Raw genomic sequence first — 24,006 nt, 5'->3', positions numbered from 1 at the left:
TTTGAAAAAATAGTCACCAAATACCCAAGCCTAAAATAATGAGAGTTTGTCAATGTTTCTTTCAAGTGAAAATGGTATCCCAAGAGCAAAGCAGCTAGTTCAGGGCTCAAGCAAGTGCTTCTCCTCCGGACAACCACAGCAATTCAGTATGCAGAAATGCAGAAGTATTTGATGCATACTTCCATTTTGCCACACAGAGTATCAAAAAGACATGTACCCAAAGGTTGAGATTTGATAAAAATTAATACTTTTTATTGCTTTCTCAAGGGTATTCTTAGGCAAAATTAGCACTGGCATTACTGCAAGTACATGCAAGGATTTCTGCTACCGTCTGCTGTCCCGGTCCTGCCTGAAGCTCGGGCAAGCAGGAAACACCTAACGTTGCTTCTGCATCATGAGTGCAAATGTCAACACAAGTGAAAAAGGCAAATAATTTCCCAGACTATTATAAAAAGTTTCTGCCATGGGAACCCCCTGAAAAGATCTCCAGAATACCCAGGTATCTGAAGACCATACTTTGAGAGCCACTGATCTATATCCTTCAATAAGATCGATAACAGAGCTAGGTAAAAATTAAGTTTGGGGTCGTATCACCACCTAATATTGACTTTCAAGTTTCTCAGGAAAGAAAATATATTGAAAGGAAAATTTTTCCCTCAGGAACATACACAAAGCCAACTTAAAGGTGGGTTAAACTATACAACTCTAGATCAGGGATCAGCAAACTTTCCTTCTGAGGGCTAGAGAGTGAGTATTTTAGGCTTTGTGAGCCGTATGATTGAGCTATGTCACAACTGATCAACTCTGCTGCTGTAATACAAAAGCAGCCACAAATAATACGTAAACAAATAAGTATGACTATGTTTCAGTAACACTTTATTTATGGATGCTGAAATTTAAATCCTATATAACTTTTATATGCCACAAAATAATATTCTTTTGAATTTTTTCATTCATCTTAAAATGTAAAAACCATTCTTAGCTAGTAGGTCATATATAAACAGGTGGCAGGTCACATCTGGCCCACAGACCACAGTTTGTCAACCCTTATTATAGACTCAAATTGCTTACTTCATATCAAATAAAATAAGTTAGGGTAAAAACATGTTACTGGCAGCTAAACTCTAGTTTCAAATCAGCTTCAGACATTCCTCTGGCACCCTGTCAACATATCCTGTTTTCAGGGGTTATTTTATCAAATCCTTAGAATGCCCAGAAAGAACTCATTTTGTTCCCTAAAAGCAAAAGACTTCATTAAATCCACAATCTGAGATGAGATTCATTGGACCTAGCGGAAATCTTCACTCTCTGACATTTCAACTGTACAGACTACACTTCAAAATCAAAATCTTTTACAGCAGCCTACAAAATTATTTATCCACCATTCTGAGAAATATTTAAACTTTATAAGAGATTTTTTTAAATAATCTACAAATATTTTATATATTCCAATGTATACTTAATTCCTTAAATGGGGGCTTTATATAACCTGGTCCATTGATAATAAACAAACAGACAAAGCTTAGAAAAATAAGTTCTGGTTTATACAGCTAACCATAAAATAAAGGAAATGCTGTTATAGATCTTTTGTCTGCTCTCTCGTGTCTTGTCACTATAACCTTCACATCATCTATCACATTGTACTGTTTCATGTTTTGCCTGATTTTCCTTTCTAACAAGAATAATACCAAAGGGCAAAGGGGTAAAATTATGTGTACTCAGTTTCTTGGCTTTTGACCACAAAAACCTAGTGACATAGTCTTATTTCCTCTCTTACCTTTCCAATCGTATTTTGTTAGCAAAGGAAATCATGATTAAATAAAATTAGATCAGAAGAATAAGACCATCAAAACACCTAGGAAGAAAGTTAGATAATGAAACAAACTAATAAATAATAATAGTATTAAAATTGTTTCTTTTTCAAATTCTACCTAATTCTACATGAAGAATCTTTCAAAGTGAGGAAACAAAAAATAGTGGGTTAGGATGAGGAATTTTTCTAGTCCAACTAGGAAAAGTAAAGGGAAGCAAAAAGACTTCTGATTTAATCTTTCTGGAGAACAATTTGGCAATATATATCAGATGCAAAAAAATTCTTATATCTTTGACCCAGAAAATCAGCAATTTATGTCAGAAACAATCAGAGGTATAAACGATCTATACATGAGAATATCCATCACAAAAATTAGTGAAAATTTGGAAATAACAAATTCCTAACAATAGATTATGGCCCATCCCTTTGAGAAAATATCATGCAGATATTAATTATGTTATAGAAGAATGCTTAATGCTAAAGTTTTTATTATCTATGATGCAAAAACGACAAACTCTAAAGCAGTTTACACATATACTATAATTCCAATTTTAAAATGAAAACAGAGGGAAAAAGGTTAGAGAAGTGTTTCAAATATGGACAGTAATTTTCCCTGTAAGGTAAGATTACAGGTTGACTCTTACCACATTCCTTTAGGATGGCAAGCTCTTAAGCCTCGGTATCTGAAGGATTTCGAAGGAGATGCAATGAGGGCTAAAACTGGAAGTTTGTTGGTGAATAAATCTATGTTATACAGATACAATTTATACAATATAGGCCCGTATGACTCATCCAGCAGCCAGTGCCAAGAATTCCCAACTTAAGAGAGAAGAAAGAAGTGACTATAGACAGATCTGTTTGACACAGACTAACCCCGACATTTTTTCCTTGCCTATCTTCTTCCTTCACCCTACCCCCCCCAAAAAAAGCATCCTACCAGATCTGAAAAGACCAACTTTATTGCAACTATACACTGCGACTAATCACCTTCTTACAAGAAAGGTGATTCTCTGAAATCTTTCCTTCTGCATTTAAGCAACCTCTGAATCCCATTCTTCTCAATGAAGTATGCCCCAACCAACTCAAGAACAACCCCTACCACCACCACAGCAAGGAACCATTTACTTACACATGCACTCAGAACCTAGTTTGTGCACCTTATAACCTTAATGCATCTACTTAATAAAGTGCTTGAAATCACAGTCCTGTCATTCAACCTGTTTCATACAAAGCTCCATCTAAATATCACATGAAGTGGAAACGAGCTTCCGAAAACCCAGAAAGAAAGTTAATAAGATACAGAGAGCAGCCAACAAGTAAGAGGTTCTCAGGGTGAGTAGGAAGAACATTGTAGATAAGGCAGGGCAACAATTGACAAGTCAGAGACTCTTTGTCAAAAGTTAAACCAACCTGAAGTCAATCCATGTTTAAAGGGGCCCTCTGGAGCCATCATGAGAGTAAAAGGTACATGCTTCACCAACACCATCAAGACAAAAACCTCAGCCTTTTGGGGAAGAGATGGGAGGGGGAAGAGTCAAAGGTTCTATGAAAGCGTTCTGCCTCCAGGTTCATATCACAGAGATTTAAGTCTCAGGGCTATTAGAGGGCCCCAGGTGACCGGTTAAAAAGCAGCTACAGACATGAGGGGTTTCTATAGCATCCCAGTTCACCTACCTACCCTCACCTTCTGTGCTTTGAACTGCTCAGAGTAGGGCAGTCTAGTGAAATCTGTCTAGGACACCACCTCTGAAAGACAGGCACCGGGGGAAAAGGTGGAGTTGCTATAGAATAAATCTTTATACTATAAACTATCAGAAATCTGTATTTGAAGACCATCTGCAAAAAGAGATCAGTTTCCTTTAGAACAACAGGTGGTCTCTCATGGTCAACTATATATAAAATACATGGCCTCATTATTATTAGCTGATAGCTTTCACTGAGCACTGAGGTTCACTCAACGAAAGGGAATTTCTACTTTTCCTAGTAGCAATGACTCATGCTTCACACACAAAGCAAAATATCTAGCCAGGAGAACAAAGGTCACCCTGACACAGAAGACATACATATCAATCTCCATTAAGAAACAAGCCCTTATTAATATGATTTTAGGTGAAAACGTAAACTTAAAACTTAATGCCAATTAAGACTCCCATATTTGATTACCAACATATCATTTAGAAATAGCTACTGTTATGAAAAAGTACCATTCCTTTGATGTTTCACATTTTTATAATGTCCTGGGGACAAGTCTTTGCTTTACCCTTGAAAATTTATGAAAAGAGCACCAGTATATTTACTGCATATTTGGTGAAAAACAGAATGACCTCAGAAAACAACACATCAATCAAAATTACAACCAAAATACTGCTACCTTATCGCGAGCAACAAAGATCTATGAGTTGGCTTCCCTTTCTACCTAATGAACTTTTCATGCTGCTATTCTCCATAATCTTCTCTGCAAATCAGACCTGCTACCAGCATACAAGTAGCTCACACTGAGCTTTCTATACCAAATATGTATTCTCACTGCCTCCTTCTCCATAAAATTAAATCTCTTCTTTCGAAATATACTATTAATTGCTGCCGACTACCTAGAATGCCTGGACTGCCTTAGGCACATGGCTTTACTTCTCTGAAATTCCAATTTTTTAATTGTGGAATAAAGGATTTATCTGTATCATTCTTAATGTTCCTTCTACTCTAAAACACCTCCCGCGACATATCATAAATTTTTAAAATTTTCCCCATCCAATCCCTAACATCCTAATAGCTAACACTATCCTCAATAGCCCTAGGGTTTTTAAGAGTCAATAGTTATAATTTGTATCATTTGTTTTACGTGTACACATACAGTAACACATTCTCATTTGTATTTTCTTGAGAACAATGATCTATTCTTCTTTCCCTATTTATTTTAAGCTCCCTCACCAGAGAAAATTCAGCTAATACGGGGCAATGAATAACATAAGTAGATAAGCACTTAAGAGCAAAAGGAACTTCAAAGTGAATATTCTCATAATACAGGAGGGCCTACAATCATTCCTATAACAAGATTTAGAGTTCTCATGGCACCACCTAGTGGATGTTTGCACTAAATTCTACTTGAAATTACTTGGAATTAGACTTTCTCTATTTTGTCATCTTACACCACTTCTATGTAGTGCACAGACTTGAAGTCCGCCTAAAAAATAGATTTAGGCTATTAAGTAGCCAATCAACTGAAGAATATTCCTCTTTAAAATGAAGCTGCCTCAAAGCATCGCCTTTAAATCAACTAAATGAAAATAACACAAATAATAAAAAGAAAAATATAATAATAATAAAATGGTACATTAACACAGAAGATTTTCTTCAAACTTAAATAACTATATACCCTTTTAATTAGTCTCCCCTAACAGTTTAAAAGTAATCAACATTAGGGACGCCTGGGTGGCGCAGTTGGTTGGACGACTGCCTTCAGCTCAGGGCGTGATCCTGGAGTCCCGGGATCGAGTCCCACATCAGGCTCCCAGCTCCATGGGGAGTCTGCTTCGCTCTCTGACCTTCTCCTCGCTCGTGCTCTCTCTCACTGTCTCTCTCTCTCAAATAAATAAAATAAAATCTTAAAAAAAAAAAAAAAAGTAATCAACATTATTCAGTTTAATACAGTTTAATCTTCATGCTTTAATGGAAAGAATTATCACCCCGCCATCAAATAGAAACACAAATCTTGAACTGAAAGTGATTTCAGAGATCACTTATACAGACCAGCAATGTACACCTCATTTACTCTAAAACAGCTAACTCAAGACAGCTTAATAGATCCTTTCTTATGTCTACAATTGCTACATTTGAACCCCAGGGAGCTCTTAACCCACAATTTACTACCAAAAAAAAAAAAAAAAAGAAAGAGGAAGAAGAAGACCCAGCTACCCCAGGAGACATTTAAGAACATTCACTCTTAAGATCTACACATAAGAAGTTGATCTCTCAATTTGTATTTGCGGTTATGATCACCTAATTATTTTCTTTTGTTTGGTGCATACACCTGGAATATGTCCCTCCCATAATTGCAAAGAAGTCAAGTAACCTATTAGGGAGAGGAAATGACACAGGTTACCAGATGAGAGTCTACCAACATCAAAGGCTCCAATATCAAGGCCAGCATGGCAGCAAAGCAACCTACATCCTTCAAACAGGCCAACAGATGAGAGAAACATGTCAAGAAGCTCAATTCCAATGCACCATTTTGGCCAGATTTCCACAAATGTCACAGTAACTTCATAGCTAAGTTTAACCAAATGAAAAGATGCAAGTTTAAAAAGGAAATAAGATGTTAGCAATCAAGTCAATCTTCTTTCATCTTTAAAAAAATATATAGTTTAATTTCTCTGGACAAAGGAGATAAAGAGTGACCAACATTTCATTTTAAAAACATAAAACAATATTAACTCTTTATCTAAAACCTACTGAATAATTTTATAATTTTCAATTTCATGTTAGATAAAATATATTTACATGTTAATTACCAAATTACTGGTTTTAATAAGCCTTTTCAAAGGGGTTTCCCCTATCCCATTACTATCAAATAAAGATAGTTTAAAAAATAAAAAAACATTAATCCAGCTCCTTATGTTTCCCTCAGAAAACTTTCCTTCAAGGTAAATTAAGACCTGTTGATTGCCTTTTTACCGTACTAATAAAAATAATGATCACTTAGCCTCTACATCTGTTCTCTGAGAGGAGATATACTTGCCATGTCATTCTAACTCTACTGAAGGACACTGAAACACAGACTATATATTAAGATTTGCCCCTCTGGCACATTTCACTGGCAGACTAAATCACAAGTATGAGAAATGAATACACCTTTGAAACACCATTTAAAATACTACACTCAGAGGAGTTGTTATGAAGTGAATCACCTCCTCACATTTTGGCTCTAAATCCAAACCACAAGCACTTGCCACCACATCCCTCTACAACCCTCCATTTCCCTGCAGTACCCGTGGGGCTTGGCCCGCTGCCAGCTTTCCCACTCTTGCTAGGAGAGACCTTCTCCTTTGGCTGTCTGGGGGTTTGCAGACCTTTTGGTAGGAAAGTATATCTCCACTTACCCAGTATGCCTGACAATCTAATGATATTTAAAAGTCATTTCCCCTCTCATAAAATAATGAATTTGCGAGCTGCCTGACACTCTGATCTGTATTTGTCAACAAGGTGTCTTTCAGCAGGATTCATTAGTCAGGCACAAAGGTTTTTAAAGGGAGAGGGTAAAAAACATAAGCATTAACAGCCTTTCTAGGTCCACATTTTACATTCGTCATGGATCACAGCAGGTTTCAGAGATGGTAATACAGCAGGAGAACCGAACTAAGCACGGAAAGGATAAAATGCCAGCATTACTTTTCGGCAGCGTAAGGCTTTTCCAGTTTGCCCCCAGTCTCTCTCATAAAAGCATATTCCTAAAAGATAAACCCTTCCAAGGAAAACCCATCTTTTCAAAACTTCAAAGGCAAATCCGGAAACAACTGCTTTAGGTAGGGCGGCCCACGCCATCCGTCCCAGTGTGCCAGAGGTGGTCCTGGTGTATGCATGTGGTCTCACTGTACTTATTAAAGCATCCTCTTCTCAGAAGTGTGTGTCCCACTTTGAACAATAAATTACAAACTCATCCTAGCTGTAGGTAATATCTTTTTTAACCACATTTTCACCACAGCCACTTTTTTTTTTTTTTAAAGATTTTATTTATTTATTTGACAGAGAGAGATCACAAGTAGGCAGAGAAGCAGGCAGAGAGAGAGAGAGGAGGAAGCAGGCTCCCTGCTGAGTAGAGAGCCCGATGCGGGACTCGATCCCAGGACCCTGAGATCATGACCTGAGCCGAAGGCAGCGGCTTAACCCACTGAGCCAGCCAGGCGCCCCACCACAGCCACATTTTAACCCTGAACCGCTTCCCATATTTTAGAACACCAGTCCAAGAAAACCCATTCCTAATAATAATGCTCCTCCCCTTCTCTTCCAGATGATAACAAAGCACAAAAAACCTCTGTATCATTCCCATTCCTGATGACCTTACACTGAAATAGGTTCCTAAAACACACATCTCCCACCATAGCTGACTCACACCTACTATAAAAAAGGCTTATTATAGAAATCGAAAGAATATAGCCATCTCCAAATCATGCAACGTTTGATTCCTGTAACAAAACACAAAAAGAGAGAAACTCAAAAACATTCTACAATTTCCAAGAACTGTACTCCTCACTGAACACTTTCCTACAAATCTTTCTATTTGTCCACAACTGGATGTCACCAAATCAGCACATCTACAGGCAGAAGATACCCTCTCCCTCTTTCTCAGGGAAAGAGTATCTCTGGGACAATAGCCAGATCAGGTTATCCCAGATAAAGTTAACTACCAAGGAAACCAGCTCTAACAACAGAATCCCCCTGGGAACCCAAGTAGGGACTAGATTTTTCAAAGCCTGGCAAGGACCTGCAGATCAAAACAGGTTACAAAGAACAGGTATTTGGACTACAGAGGAAAATTACTGTCAGCAGTGTTTTCCTATGACCTTAGCTGATTCAGTGTAGAGTCAAAGATATTGAGGACCTAATGGAAATCCCTGGGCCTGAGATCCCTGTACATTACACAAAACACTAAGTATAAATGAATGGACTTCGTTTTTAAGTCAGTGGGAGCCACCATGAAGCACAAGAAGAGCTAATCATTTCTCAAGTGGTGGCAACAAAAGAAAAACAAATTTTATGAGACTGACATGCTACCTACTACACTAACAAGACACTTGAGTACCAAATTTTAAATGCTCCAGCCTACACAATGAATGGGAACTTGCTACTCCTATCAAATTAAGATGGGAAGTTACTGCAATAAATCTGTATCTATGTTCATCTATGACATCAGTACATATCCCTACAAATACATCACTTAAATGAGATTATGGCTACCTCCCACATTCAGCATACTCCTCTACCATAAACTGTTATCCATTAAAGAGATCACGAAATATGTAGTCTATGATTTTACTTTTATATAAAAACAAACCCAAGCCTCCTCAAACAAATCTAATTACCTATATTAAATACTCTCCCTCCAAGTCTCCAAATCTCTTTCTAAATTCCAAAATCCTCCCTGGAATTAAACTAGCTAAGGAAATTTAAAGACCAAAATGTATAGATTATAAATCTTCGTAAAAATCCAAGGATGGCTTAACAAAGGAATAAAACAAGAGATTAAGCATTCTTGAATTAAAGTGATTAAAATTTCAAAAACTGCTTTGGTTTAAATTCATGCTATTACAAAAACATACTGAAAACACTAAAACTGCCCGAGGTTTGTTCTTTCTAGGAACATGACTAAACTTTTAAAGCCAGTCTTAAAATTAATTGTCTAAAAGTCGGATGCTGCTAAATAGACTTTAGCAAAATATTTTTTTTAAAGATTTTATTTATTTATTTGACACAGAGAGAGAGAGATCACAAGTAGACAGAGAGGCAGGCAGAGAAAGGGGGTAGGCAGACTCCCTGCTGAGCCAAGAGTCAGATGCAGGGCTTGATCTCAGGACCCTGAGATCATGACCTGAGCCAAAGGCAGAGAAGCTTAACCCACTGAGTCACCCAGGTCCCCCTAGCAAAATATTCTTAACACTAGACAATACAACTTCTGAACATTCATTATACCACATTTCATCAAATCTAATATGCCAATGATTATAGGATAAATCATTATTTTATATATCACTAAGAAAGAAAAAAGCTGTCAATTAAATGTAAGGTATCATCAACCCAACCAATATCATGCGTATCAGTGATACTAAATGCTAAGAAAAAAGTATCTTAGAATTGGTGAAATACTCTCAAATTCCTATAGCCATCTATTCTTTTGCAATTCAAATATGATTTATAGTCAGCAATCAAAACCATGAAATGAAAAAATATCAAAATATCCTACCTTCTGTACTACATTCAGGAAAGCTATCAACGAGGGAATCCGAATAAGCTTCAGCAGGTCCAATCAATTCAGAACCATCATTAATTATTCCACCCTAAAAAGAGGAGAGGAATTGTGCTTCGCTGTTAATGAAAGCATTTTAAAAATAAGTAGTAAATGAACAATATTATCTCAATTATGTGTAAGGATTGCAGAAACTATGCATCTGTTGAACTAGATAATAATTGTTTTTAAAAAATAAGAATATCACTATTGATTCATCAATTGTAACAAATGTATCACACCAATGCAAGGTGTTAATAATAATACCGGAATGTGTGAAGGAGAAAGGGGACATAGAAAAGCACTATACTTTCCTTTTTTTTTTCTTTTTTAAAATTTTTTTATTTGAGAGAGAGTGTGTGTGCATGATCACAGGCAGAAGGGGCAGAGGGACAGCGAGACTTAAGCAGACTCTGCACTGAGCACAGAGCCCAGCAGGCTGGATCTCACGACCCTGAGATGATGACCTGAGCTGAAATCATGAGTCAGAAGTTTAACCAACTACACCACCCAGGTGCCCCTGAAAACACTATACTTTCTGCACAATTTTTCTGTAAACTAAACTGCTCTAAAAAACCATCTATTATTAAAATCTATCTTTAGTCTATTAACATTCAAAAGGAATATTATGTTTATAATATCATGTGACTTATTATATAGCATTTTTTGAAAAATCTATCAAAAATACTCATTTAAAAAATGCAAGGAAAAAAAAGAACCACTCACCAACTAAAGACTATTTTTTGCTCCATATCCTTAATGACTGGTCATTCTAATTATTGATAAATGATGGGACTCCATTAGAAGTCATTTAATTTTATCGAATTACAAACTACAATATATCACACAGCACCTCAGTGATTCCAGAAGTACCTTAAATTTGAAAACCACTTGGACATAATAATGTATGTAAAACTAAACAAATTTAAGATATTTGTATTATTTTTAATAAACATAAAATTGATTTCTCCATGTGACCATTATTTTAATTCTATATTTAGGTTTGCAAAGTCAACGCTCAAAAGGCTGTTTTCTCTTACTCTATGTGCAAGTAGAGAATGGAACTTAACCAGGTAAGTGGTGGTGGTGTGATTTAGTGCTGTGTTTTCATGGACTGCTCCAATCACGGGTATGAGGGCTTGTAATCCTTAAATAATTATAAGTGAAAGAATAGCTCTCCTGCTCCTTAACACCTTTCCTACTACCTTCCACCAATAGTTCCAAGCCCTCAACCATTATTACCAAGATAGCAAAACCCAAGAGAAACATAAGACTCCTATTTCCTCTCTTCTTCAGCACAAAGAACAACTCTCTTAATGTAAACAAAAGTCTCCCTGCCTGCTTATCTTTAAGAAGGAGAAATTTTAAATGTTCCTCTCAAATTACTGACTTTAAAAGTTTTAATACTTTGAAAGTATTCCAGAGTGTTCAGTAAACTGAAACTTTAAAACAATAACTCTCTTGGGCACCTGGGTGGCTCAGATGGTTAAACATCTGCCTTCTACTCAGGTCATAATCCTGGGGTCTTGGGATCGAGTCCCGTATCTGGCTCCCCGCTCACCGGGGAGCTTGCTTCTCCCTCTGCCTCTGCTTCTCTCTCTCTTCTCTCATGAATAAATAAATAAAATCTTTTTAAAAAATAAACTATTATTATTATTGTTATTATTTTAATCAGAGACAGTGTGTGTGAGAGCAAAAGCAGGGAGAATGGCAGGCACAGGGAGAAACAGGCTCCCCACTAAGCAAGAAGCCCGATGGGAGACTCGATTCCAGGACCTTAGGATCACAACCTGAGCTAGAGGTAGCCTCTTAACTGAGCCACCCAGGCGTCCCTCAATTCCTCTCTTTTGAGGCAAGAATTTATACTACTTTGTTCTATTTGTTTATTAAAATACTCAAATCACAGTTTATATTTGAATTCTCTGAAAAAGAAGAGTAGCTATTTCAGACTAAGCCATTCAAACCAAATCTTTAAAAAACCTATGAATATTCTCGAGAATTTTAATACACAAAGCTGATTTATAATCTCATCAACAGAAAGTGCCTTTCAACTATTAACTACCTCTTCAACCATGAGGTGTGTGACTTTAAGTTACCTATCTATAAAATGGAAATACTATCTGTAACTCAGTAAGTTGTTAGGACTAAAATATTTCATACATGTGAAGTGTTCAGAACAACATAAGCACTCAATAAATTTTTATTTGTTAATAATATTAGCTGATAGGGGCACCTGGGTGGCTCAGTGGGTTAAAGCCTCTGCCTTCGGCTCAGGTCATGATCCCAGGGTCCTGGGATGGAGCCCCGCGTCAGGCTCACTGCTCAGCAGGGAGCCTGCTTCCTCCTCTCTCTGCGCCTCTCTCTCTGCCTGCCTCTCTGCCTACTTGTGATCGCTCTGTCAAATAAATAAATAAAATCTTTAAAAATAATAATAATAATAATATTAGCTGACAGAAGATCTGTTTACAAGATAAAATAAAAACAGAATAAAGAATGCAAAAAATGTTTTAGCTCAGAATCCCTCAGAAATTTTAATTACTTAACAAATGATATTATACAAAGTAATACAGACTAAACATTTAATTAACCAAAATGATAAAAACTGTTCCATAGGAATTTGAAGGAAGTAGTAGAAAAACAGGCCACAATTTTATTTTAATCTCCACATTAAATCTCTAAATTAATTGCTATTTTGATTTCTAGACCAAAAACATTAACCATTTGATGTTCTTCACTATGCAGTAGACAGAAACTCTTATTACACAGCATCTCAGGTTTTTATTAATGAACTGTCAAGCTGGAGGGTGAAAGAGTTCAGGGATGATGGAATAAGCAGATTAGCAAATGCTCCTCCCAAAAGGCACCAACTAGAGAAAACTGTCAGGACAACCATTTGAGGGCTCTGGAAATTGACCAAAAACATAAAACAAATGAAGAAGTGGATACCAAGAAAAACCATAAAACCACAGGGAAGAATTGTGGGAATCTGTGGCATTCTTGCCTGGGGTTGCTCCCACCTTCCATCCCAGCTGGGTTGCCATGGTAATTATACAAGGGCAAGGCAAGCCTTGAAATTCAGCAGATGCACTTGCAGAGGAGGCTGACACCATTTGGAATGAAGCACAGAAAAGGTCTGCCCCAAACAGTATTACCAGTAATAGCGAGCGAACCCAGTGTCAACACAGTGGCTCAGCAAACATGAAGCTGCGGCAAGCAAAGAACCAGCATATTAGCCAGATATTTCGCAGGGAAATATAGAAAATACACAGCCGTATGGGTTCTTAATATGTTCTCTACCCATCCACACAGGAGAGACCAGAGAGAAATCGAGCTATCTACAATTCCCTGGAAAACTATGATGCGCGCGCGCACACACACACACACACACACACACACACGAAATCCAAGAGATCCCAAAGGAAAGCAAAACCCAGGGCAAACTCAAAAACTGCTTGAACTTTGAAAATACACCAAGAATCATCAGCATGTCGAATCAGCATATATTGGAACAAAGTATTTTATTTTTTTTTAATATTTTATTTTTTTGACAGAGGGAGAGAGAGAGAGATAGAAAGGGAACATAAGCAGGGGGAGTGGGAGAGAAAGAGCTGATAGACATTTGAATCATCTCCACTTTTGGCTCTTATGAATAGTGCTTCATTTGGTTCTTTTTTATAATTTCTATTTTTTTATACTTGCTATTTCATGAATCATAGACCTCATACTTTAAAAAATTATTTAATCATGACTTCCTGTAATTATTTAACATATTTATAAACAGCTGCTTTGAAAACTAGGGCTTGTAAGTTCAGTATCTTTGCCCCTTCAGAGTTAGTGCCTATTGATTGCTTTCCCTCCCCACCAACTAGAGAAAACTGTCAGGACAACCATTTGAGGGCTCTGGAAATTGACCAAAATTTCTCTCCTTGCTGAGCAGGGAGCCCAACGAGGGGCTTGATCCCAGGACCCTGGTATCATGACCTGAGCCGAACTCAGACACTTAACAACTGAGCCACTCAGGCGCCCCAAACGAAGTGGTTAAATACAAGCAAAGACCAATCACTGGCTGACCACTAAGCGAGGCTGATATAGGACTAATCCCTAGTTAGCAGGTTTAAAAATACAATAAAAAGTAAAAACTGAGCAAAGATATCAGCAATCACTGCCCATTAAACAGACTCCACAGATTTAGCACAGACACTTAACTAACCACACTAACAAAACAATGCTAACAACCCTCAGGACAAAAATCGGAATTCTGATCTGCTATATTATCCAAAACTTCCAGTTTTCAACAAAAAAAAAATCTTGATTCCTACAAAGAAATAAGAAAGTGTGTGCTCCATACACAGGGGATGGGGAGAAAAAGCAATGAACAGGCACTAACTCTGAAGGGGCAAAGAAACTGAACTTACAAGCCCTAGTCTTCAAAGCAGCTATTTATAAATATGTTAAATAATTAAAGGAAGTCATGATTAAATAATTTTTTAAAGTATGAGGTCATGAAATAGCAAATATAAAAAAATAGAAATTATAAAAAAGAACCAAATGAAGCACTATTCATAAGAGTCAAAAGTGGAGATGATTCAAGTGTCTATCAGCTCATTCATAGATAAACAAAATGTGGCACATTCATATCTACCTAATGGAATATTACTTAGCTGTAAAAAGGAATGAAGCATTGACACATGCTACAACATGGATGAACCTTGAAGACATAAGCTAGGTGAAAGAAGCCAGATGCAAAAGGCCACATAGTATAGGATTCCATTTGTGTAATGTCCAGAATAAGCAAATAAAGACAGAAAATATATTAGTGGTTGCTAAGAGTTAGGGCAAGTGGGGAAGGAGGAGTAAGTGCTAATGGGCAAGATTTCTTTATGGAGTGATAAAATGTTCTGGAATTAGACAATGAAAATGGTGGCATAACCCTCTGAATATACTAACACTACTAAAATTTATACTTATTTAAAATGGTGAATTTTATGTTATGTGAATCTCCATTTTAAAAACAGAACCAGGGGCACCTGGGTGGCTCAGTGGGTTAAAGCCTCTGCCTTCAGCTCCGGTCATGATCCCAGGGTCCTGGGATCGAGCCCTGCATCTTGCTCTCTGCTCAGCAGGGAGCCTGCTTCCTCCTCTCTCTGCCTGCCTCTCTGCCTACTTGTGATCTCTCTCTCTCTGTCAAATAAATAAAATCTTAAAAATAAATAAATAAATAAATAAAAATAAAATAAAAACAGAACCAGATGGAAATTATAACTTGAAAAGCACAGAAACAAAATTCAACAGATTTGAGAAAGATGAATAAATCAACCTAAAGATCAAGAGAAACCCCCCAAAATGAAAATCACAGGAAAAAAAGTACTAATTAACAGTAAAGAGAATCAAAGGGCTATAAGGATACTCTCAAGCAGACCAACTTACATGTACCAGACATGAGAGAGAAAAAAGCTGAAAAAAAATTTTGAAAGATGAGGCAGAAAACTTTCAAACTTTGATGAAAAATAATCATCTACCAATACAAGAAGATAAATTAAACTCTAAGTGGATAAACAAAAAGAGATCTATTCCTTGAGTCACACTACTGAAAGACAAGGCAATTCTGAAAGCCACAACAGAAAGACTTCTATACCAGAACTACAGTGAAAGTAACAAACAACTTCTCATAAAGAACAATGAAAACCAAAAGCACTGAAATGATAAATTCAGAATTTTAAAAGAAACAGTAAATCAATAATTCCATATACCCAGAAAAACTATTCTTTAAAAATGAAGGGTAAACAAAAACATTTCCAAAGACTAAGGAAGTCTGTTGCTAGTAAACCTGCCTTATATGCACAAAAAAGAAACTCCAGGAAATCTTTCAAGCTGGCAATATACAATAATTCAAATCCACTTGAACAAATAAAGAGCACCCAAAAAAGGTAAATATAAAAGGCTATATAAATATATGTTCTTTTATTCTCTTTAACTTTAAAAGACATCAAATCATAACACTGTATTGTTGGGTCTATAATACATTTGAGAGATACATATGATAACACAAAAGGAGAAGTAAATAGTGCTTTATGGAGTAAACTTTCTATATTTTACTGGAATTAAGTTAAAATTAACTTCAAGTAAGTTGTCATAAATTAAAATGCATTATTTGAGGGGCGCCTGGAGTGGCTCAGTGGGTTATTTATTTGACAGAGAACACAAGTAGCAGAGAGGCAGGCAGAAAGAAAGAGAGAGAGAGAGAAGCAGGCTCTGCATTGAGCAGAGAGCCTGATGTGGGGCTCGATCCCAGGGTCCTGGGATCATGACCTGGGCCGAAGGCAGAGGCTTTAACCCGCTGAGCCACCCAGGTGCCCCGCAAGATTTCATTTTTGATGGCTGCATAATATTCCCTTGTATATACAGACCACATCTTCTTTAGCCATTCATCTGTTGATGGACATCTAGGCTCTTTCCATAGTTTGGTTATTGTGGGCAATGCTGCTATAAACATTCGGATCTCTATATTTGTATCTTCGGGGTAAGTACCCAGTAGAGCAACTGCTGGGTCATAGGGTAGCTCTATTTTCAACTTTTTGAGGAATCTCCATACTGTTTTCCAGAGTAGCGGCACCAGCTTGCATTCCCATCAACAGTGTAGGAGTGTTCCTCTTTCTCTGCATCCTTGCCAACATCTATCATTTCCTGACTGGTTAATTTTAGCCATTCTGACTGGTGTGAGGTGGTATCTAATTGAGGTTTTGATTTGTATTTCCCTGATGCCAAGTGATGTGAAGCACTTTTTCATGTGTCTGTTGGCCATCTGGATGTCTTTTTTGGAGAAATGTCTGTTCATGTCTTCTGCCCATTTCTTGATTGGATTATTTCTTCTTTGGGTGTTCAGTTTGATAAGTTCTTTACAGATTTTGGATACTAGCCCTTTATCTGATATGTCATTTGCGAATAACTTCTCCCATTCTATTGGTTGTCTTTTGGTTTCATTGACTGTTTCCTTTGCTGTGCAAAACTTTTTTATCTTGATGAAGTCCCAAAAGTTCATTTTTGCCCTTGCATCCCTTGCCTTTGGCGATGTTTCTAGGAAGAAGTTGCTGTGGCTAAGGTCGAAGAGGTTGCTATCTGTGTTCTCCTCAAGGATTTTGATGGATTCCTGTTTCACATTTAGGTCTTTCACCCATTTTAAGTCTATTTTTGTGTGTGGTATAAAGAAATAGTCCAGTGTCATTCTTCTGCATGTGGCTATCCAATTTTCCTAACACCATTTGTTGAAGAGACTGTCTTTTTTCCATTGGACATTCTGTCCTGCTTTGTCGAAGATTAGCTGACCATAGAGTTGAGGGTCCATTTCTGGGCTCTCTATTCTGTTCCATTGATCTATGTGTCTGTTTTTGTGCCAGTACCATACTGTCTTGATGATCCCAGCTTTGTAATAGAGCTTGAAAACCAGAATTGTGATGCCACCAGCTTTGGTTTTCTCTTTCAACATTCCTCTGGCTAGTTGGGATCTTTTCTGGTTCCATACAAATTTTAGGATTATTTGTTAAGGAACATTTTTCTAAATAGCCAATGGGTCCACAGAAAAATCACAAAAGAAATTTTTAAAATGCATTAAACTGAATAAAAATGAAAACAATGCATAAAAAGTTATAGGATGAGGTTCAAGCAGTGCTAAAAGAAAAATTAATAGTTGTAAATGCCTATGTTAGATAGAAGAAATATATTAAATCGGTAACCTAAACTTCCACTTTAAAGAATTAAATAACTAGATAAACAGCAAAGTAAATCCAGAGCAAACAAAGGGAAGGAAATGAAGTTTAAAATAGAAATCAATAAAATGAAAGAGAGGAAAACGAAATAGAAAATACAGAAAAATCAACGAAACCAAGTTAGTTTTCTTTCTTCCTTCCTTCCTGAGAGAGAGAGAAAGAATGAGCAGGGAGAGGGGCAGAGGAAGAAGCAGACTCTCCCCAAGCATGGAGCCTAATGTGGGGCTCTATCCCAGGACCCTGAGTCATGATCTGGGCCAAAGTCAGACACTTCCCCGACAGCCAAAGTGAGTCACCCAGGCACTCCAACCAGGTTAGTCTTTTGAGAAAAATCAACAATATCAAACTTTTAGCTAGATTGACTATTGAATATTCCTGTGCCAAAAGATGAATTTAGACTGTTACTTCAACTGTATACAAAAACTAACCAAAAATGGATCACAGACCTAGATGTAAGAACAAAACTTGTAGAAAAGAACACAGGAGACTTTGGATTAATCTAAGAGCTTTTGGATATGACCAAAAAAAAAAAAAAGTACAATTCAAAAAAAGAAAAAAATTGATAAATCAGACTTTATCAAAACTAAAATCTTTTGTACTTCAAATGACACCATTAAGAACATGGACTAGTCACACCCAGGGAGAAAAACATTTGCAGAACACATATGTAATAAAGGATTTGTATCCAGAACATATTCAGGACCCTTACAACTCAATAATAAGACAACCCAACCAAAACTGGACAGATTGGGCGCCTGGGTGGCTCAGTGGGTTAAGCCGCTGCCTTCGGCTCAGGTCATGATCTCAGGGTCCTGGGATCGAGTCCCGCATCGGGCTCTCTGCTCAGCAGGGAGCCTGCTTCCCTCTCTCTCTCTCTCTGCCTGCCTCTATGCCTGCTTGTGATCTCTGTCTGTCGAATAAACAAATAAAATCTTTAAAAAAAAAAAAACTGGACAGATTTTAATACACATTTCACCAAATTATGTGAATATGCACATGAAAACAAGCTCAGCATCATCAGCCATTAGGAAATAGAAATTAATACTACAGTGAGATACCACTAAACACATACTAGAACAGCTGTAGTTTAAATTTCACACAATTGGTGAAATTGTGTAAAAACCAGAGACTTCATACATTGCTGGGGAATGTAAAACAGTACAGCCACTTTGAAGAACAGTTTGGCAGTTCCTTGAAAACATTAACTTATGGTAAGACCCAGCAATTCTACTCCTCAGGACCTACCCAAGAGAAATGAAAACATGTATCTAGTCACAGATTTGTACACAAAAATTTGTTGGCAGCAGTACTGGACAAAGGGCCAAAAAACTGAAAACAATCCAAATGTCCATCATTTTGTCAGTGTATAACAACACGCACTATGATCTCTGTGAGAGAACACAATTCAGCAACATAAAGGAACAGAATACTGATATACAATGTAATATGGATGAAACTCATATCATTATGCTAAAGGAAAGAAACCAGAACAAAAAAACAACATAGTGTGTGAGTCCATGTATTTGAAACACCCCCCAGAGGCAAATCTATAGACAGAAAACAGGTAGTTACCCAGAGATGGGGGTGGGAAAGGGGGTTGCCAACAACCAGACACAGAGAAACTTGTTGAGGTGATAGAAATGTGACAGTTGCACACCTCTATAAATTTACTGAAAGCCACTGAATGGTACATTTACAATTACAATGTTAATTTTATGTAAATGTAAATTTTAAAGTATGTCAATAAATCTGTAAAAACACACATACATATACACATACATAACCAGCAAAGAATACACATCGAAAAGCATAGATGAAAAAAATTAGGCAATACACTTACAATTTTTTAAGATGAGTAATGAGTAATGGAGGCTCAGTATAGTAGTCCTTCTACTGTTATGTATGTTAAAAAAAAATCAAATCAGGGGCGCCTGGGTGGCTCAGTGGGTTAAAGCCTCTGCCTTCGGCTCAAGTCATGATCCCAGGGTTTTGGGATCGAGCCCCACATCGGGCTCTCTGCTCAGCAAGGAGCCTGCTTCCCTTCCTCTCTCTCTCTGCCTGCCTCTCTGCCTACTTGTGATCTCTGTCTGTCAAATAAATAAATAAAACCTTAAAAAAAAAATCAAATCAAGTGGCTATGTAGCTGTTTGCATATGATATCTATCATCAGTGTTTCCCCCAAAACAAAGAAGCACACAAACAAAAAAAAAACCCAAAACCTATTTAACCTATGATATCATAGCACACCCTCTGACCCAGCTACCTAACAAACTCCCCTCCATACCTTTATCCACAATGAGAACTAGAAAGCTAGGAGTCACCCACCCAGACTTCTCTGAAGCTAAGGACAGTCCTGTGACCCAGTTCTGGTAAGATATAAGAAGGACTACCTCTAGATAGAATTTCTAGGAAACCTTTTCAAAACCAGCATTCATTCATTCATTCATTCATTCATTTATTCACTCATCAGCCCTTTTCCTTTCACATCCCAAACCAGGAACCTAAGGCTTTGATGACGTCAGTGAGTTCTGTACCAACCCTTCCTATCTTCCTCACTCAACTTCTTGTTATATGAGACAAATAAGCCCCTTTCTTATTTAAGCTAATATGGTAAGCTTTTTTGTTCCTTGCTTGCAGCCAAATAACCCTCAAGGATCCTATTTTCTCATCTGTAGTTAGAGGCTGACTACCACTATTGTGATATTACCACATCAGTGTCTCTCTCCTGCCCAGCACACTACTTAAGGTATTTCTACCATATTTTCTAAGATTAACTTGACTTCCCTTAAAGTGACCAATGTCTTCTTTCTTTTCTTCTATCTCTCATTTCACAAAGCCTAGAAAGTCTCATTCAGCAGCAGTTACAATCAGGAATTCCCAGGTCCAAAAGAAACAGAATGAACAGGTAACTTATATTTCACTTGTTCAAAGCCAGTGAGTCTGGGTGGCACACTCAGTTAAGCATCAGACTCTTGGTTTTGGCTCAGGTCATGATCTCAGGGTCGTCAGATCAAGCCCCACATCAGGCTCCACACTGCCACGCGCAGTCTGCTCGGGACTGTCTCTCCCTCTCCCTCTGCCTCTCCCACCCACCCTGTATGCATGCGTGCACTCTCTCTCTCTCAAATAAAGAAAAAAATCAATAAAAATAAGTAAATAAATAAATTGTTCAAAGTCTAACATCTGACTTCTATATGCCTAGATTGATTTTTTTTAGCCCTTGGCATGTGTTAATTTGCATGACTGCCTTTCACAATTTCTATTAAAGCCACATCCTTCTTGCTTAATAATGCTGCCCCTTTTTTAAAGATTTATTTGAGAGAGAGCACATGCATGTGTGTGAGCAAGAGTAGTAGGAGGGGCAGAGAGAGAGAGAGAACCATCTCAAGCAGATTCCCCACTTAGCACAGAGCCCAATGAGCCCACTAAGCTCGATCTTAAAACTCAGAGATCATGATCTGAGCTGAAATCAAGAGTCAGATGCTGAACCAAGTGAGCCACCCAGGTGCCCCTAATGCTGTCCTTTTCTGTAAGCATAGACCACTTACCACATAGATGGAGCTGTAAACCAAGAGTAGCAAAGAGCAAATACTGTATCAACTTGATCTGGCCTTTAATCCTAAAGATCTGCAGTATGTCATAAGCAGAGCCACCTTCATCATCTCAGCCTGGTTTACACAGTAATGAAATATTAAGTGATGAAGTCAATTACTAGAAATATTACTGGTGCTACAAACTTTTCTATTACTATTTGTATTTCTATTAGTGTAAAGTCATAAGTTTATACTATCTAAGTATATAAGTTATACTACTTTAACTTACTGAAGAAAGATCAACTTTCTTCAGTAAGTTAAAGGAGGTCATAAAAAATATGTAGATCCACTGGCATCAGGAAAATTAAAAATCCCAATACTCACATATTATTCATATACTTCATATATTCTACCAATTACAGTTATACAGATGAGTAGATGTTTAAAGAAAGGAAGAAACAAGTATGGCACAATCACCTAGGTTTTTTCTGGAAGTCTAAAGGCAATAGGAAAATTGTGGTCATTAAAGACACTGATATCAACTAACTACCTGCACAACCACAATACAAAATAAATTAGAAAATTATTATTTTTTTAAAGACTTTATTTATTTATTTGACAGAGAGAAATCACAAGTAGACGGAGAGGCAGCCAGAGAGAGAGAGATAGGGAAGCAGGCTCCCTGCTGAGCAGAGAGCCCGATGCGGGACTCAATCCCAGGACCCTGAGATCATGACCTGAGCCGAAGGCAGTGGCTTAACCCACTGAGCCACCCAGGTGCCCCTAGAAAATTATTATTTAGAACAGTAAAGCATTCTGGGGCACCTGGGTGGCTGAGCTGGTTAAGTATTCAACTCTTGATTTCAGCTCAGGTCATGATCTCAGGGTCAGGAGTTGGAGCCCTGAGTCAGGCTCCACGCTGGGTGCAGGGTGGGCTTGTGGGATTCTCTCCCTCTCCCTCTGCTCCCCCTACCCCTGCTGGCACTCTCTCTTTAAATAAATAAATAAATCTTAATAATAAAATAATATAGTATATGTGCTGCCGAAGCGAGCACAATAATAAAATAATATAAAATGATAAAGAACTCAGAATGAAAAAATTTCATGTCAAGAAACAGTAAACGCTAATATGCAATGATTCTCGTCACATGATTTGTACTAACCTACCTCTCTAAAATTACACAATGACTATTTTTGCTCTATCACACAAATTAGTATAATTATAACAAAATGAATATGAACTTACAGTGGTTTCTATCCCAAAAAGTCTACCACTGAAAGACAGCTCAAAAAGTGAAGGCAACAACTAGAATTTCATGATACTTAAATTTTTTTCTAATGTACCTCAATTCTGATGGAGTCAACAAGATAATCTCTAAGCCTTTTGCATCACTTTTTAAAATCTATGAATCAAAAATCTTATATATTTCTACAGTAAAAACAGAAGATATGTCAAAGACATCACTGTTTACAACTAACTTCTGCTTATTTTAGTGAATAATGAAATTCAACAGTAAATGACATTCTCTGTTAAAAAACAACTTGAATTCCACCTTACTATAAATTAGAAAACAAAAATATTTAATGAAGTACAAAATATTTCAGAAAGACTACCAAACCTTGAAAAAATCTTCAAGTTGTTTACTGTTGTAAAGAGCGGGGATATTGGCAGAGAACTGTAGCAAATCTTCAGCACACTGTCTTCTCTCTTCAATAACTGTTTCATCAAATCGTCCTAGAATCAAGTAAGAACCAAGACTTAAGGAAGGAAGGGAGGTTTATGAGAGTTTACGTTCGCAGCTCAGAAAGAAGCAGCAGGCCTATCGCTGCTTTACTACACAGTCCTCTAGAGTCAAGTCTGTACTAATCCGCGTGCTCTCCCCCAAAATAGACAATAGTGTTTCCAACACACCAAGAGACAGAGGTGTGAACCGATAAATCAACGGCACAGGCTTACTTGAAGGCCTGTCCATGTAAGAAACTTAGCATTTAAGAAGCTGGTTTGAAACTCAAGCTGAAAAGAGATTTCTAAAGAACTCCAATGGTTTTCCATACTAATTTAATACTGTAATTACTCATATAATTTTCCCTTTCCCACTCTTTTTGATTTATAAAGGAGCTGAAGAGAGGAAATTATGAGAACATCTGTATATCGGTGGGGTCAAAAACCTCAGCTTGAAGCAAAAGAGCTTTGAAGCCAAACTCTATGTGTGCGGCTGTCAGCATATGTGACAGCAGGCCTGTGAGTAAAAAGACAGCCCGCACAGCACTGGGGAGCTCTGATTTACAAGGTGAATGAAAGGTGGTTTTCATAGAATTTTTTTTAATGCTATATACAATTTGAATGCTGATAAGACATTTAAAAATATGATCATTTTGTACTCCTGTTAGAGCAGATTCCTGGTTGGCATTTCTCACATGCCACGTAACGCTGACTGCAATCCAGGCTTCAAAAGAGGAACATCGTCCCATAAACATTTTAAGCAGATTTGCAAAATGTTAACAGAAAACTGAGGCACAAAGAGATTCCGAGTTATATAACCCAAGACAAGAATTTGAAGCTGAACCACAAAATACTCTCAGCTCAATGTGTCTCGTGCTTATGGTGAAGTATTTACTTCATAAAAATGAAAAGAAATGGCTTTAGAGTTAGACCTGGTGTAAATCCTAGCTCTATCATTCACTAGCTATGAACCCTTAGATCATTTCTTCATTTGTAAAATGGAGAAAATGAACAATATACTTAAGACTCCCAGTTCTATGATAGGCACGTAGTTAGCACTTAATAAATTAATCACGATGCCTTTGAATGTTCAAGTGTCATTACAGTGTCTAACATATGGAGCATACTAATTAACTCATACCTAATTGTAAGAATGAATGGTTTTAAAAAAAAAAAAG

At 37.2% G+C, this 24,006-nt stretch overlaps 1 protein-coding gene across 4 annotated transcripts in view; it reads right to left on the bottom strand.

Annotated features, from left to right (window-relative positions):
- Positions 1-24,006, bottom strand: part of RPS6KC1 (ribosomal protein S6 kinase C1) — a 230,080-nt gene that overhangs the window by 176,222 nt on the left and 29,852 nt on the right. For all 4 annotated transcript variants that reach the window (XM_044267182.1, XM_044267183.1, XM_044267184.1 and 1 more), the window contains exons 4-5: positions 22,725-22,840; positions 9,768-9,861 (exon numbers count right to left, since the gene is read on the bottom strand). In XM_044267182.1, coding sequence (XP_044123117.1) covers positions 9,768-9,861; positions 22,725-22,840 — 210 coding nt within the window. The remainder of the gene's footprint in view (positions 1-9,767; positions 9,862-22,724; positions 22,841-24,006) is intronic.

The sequence above is a fragment of the Neovison vison genome, chromosome 10, assembly GCF_020171115.1.
Source record: "Neovison vison isolate M4711 chromosome 10, ASM_NN_V1, whole genome shotgun sequence".
Classification (NCBI taxonomy): domain Eukaryota; kingdom Metazoa; phylum Chordata; class Mammalia; order Carnivora; family Mustelidae; genus Neogale; species Neogale vison.
The sequence above is the reverse complement of the archived record's forward strand: the minus strand, read 5'-3'. Positions and strand labels throughout refer to the sequence as shown.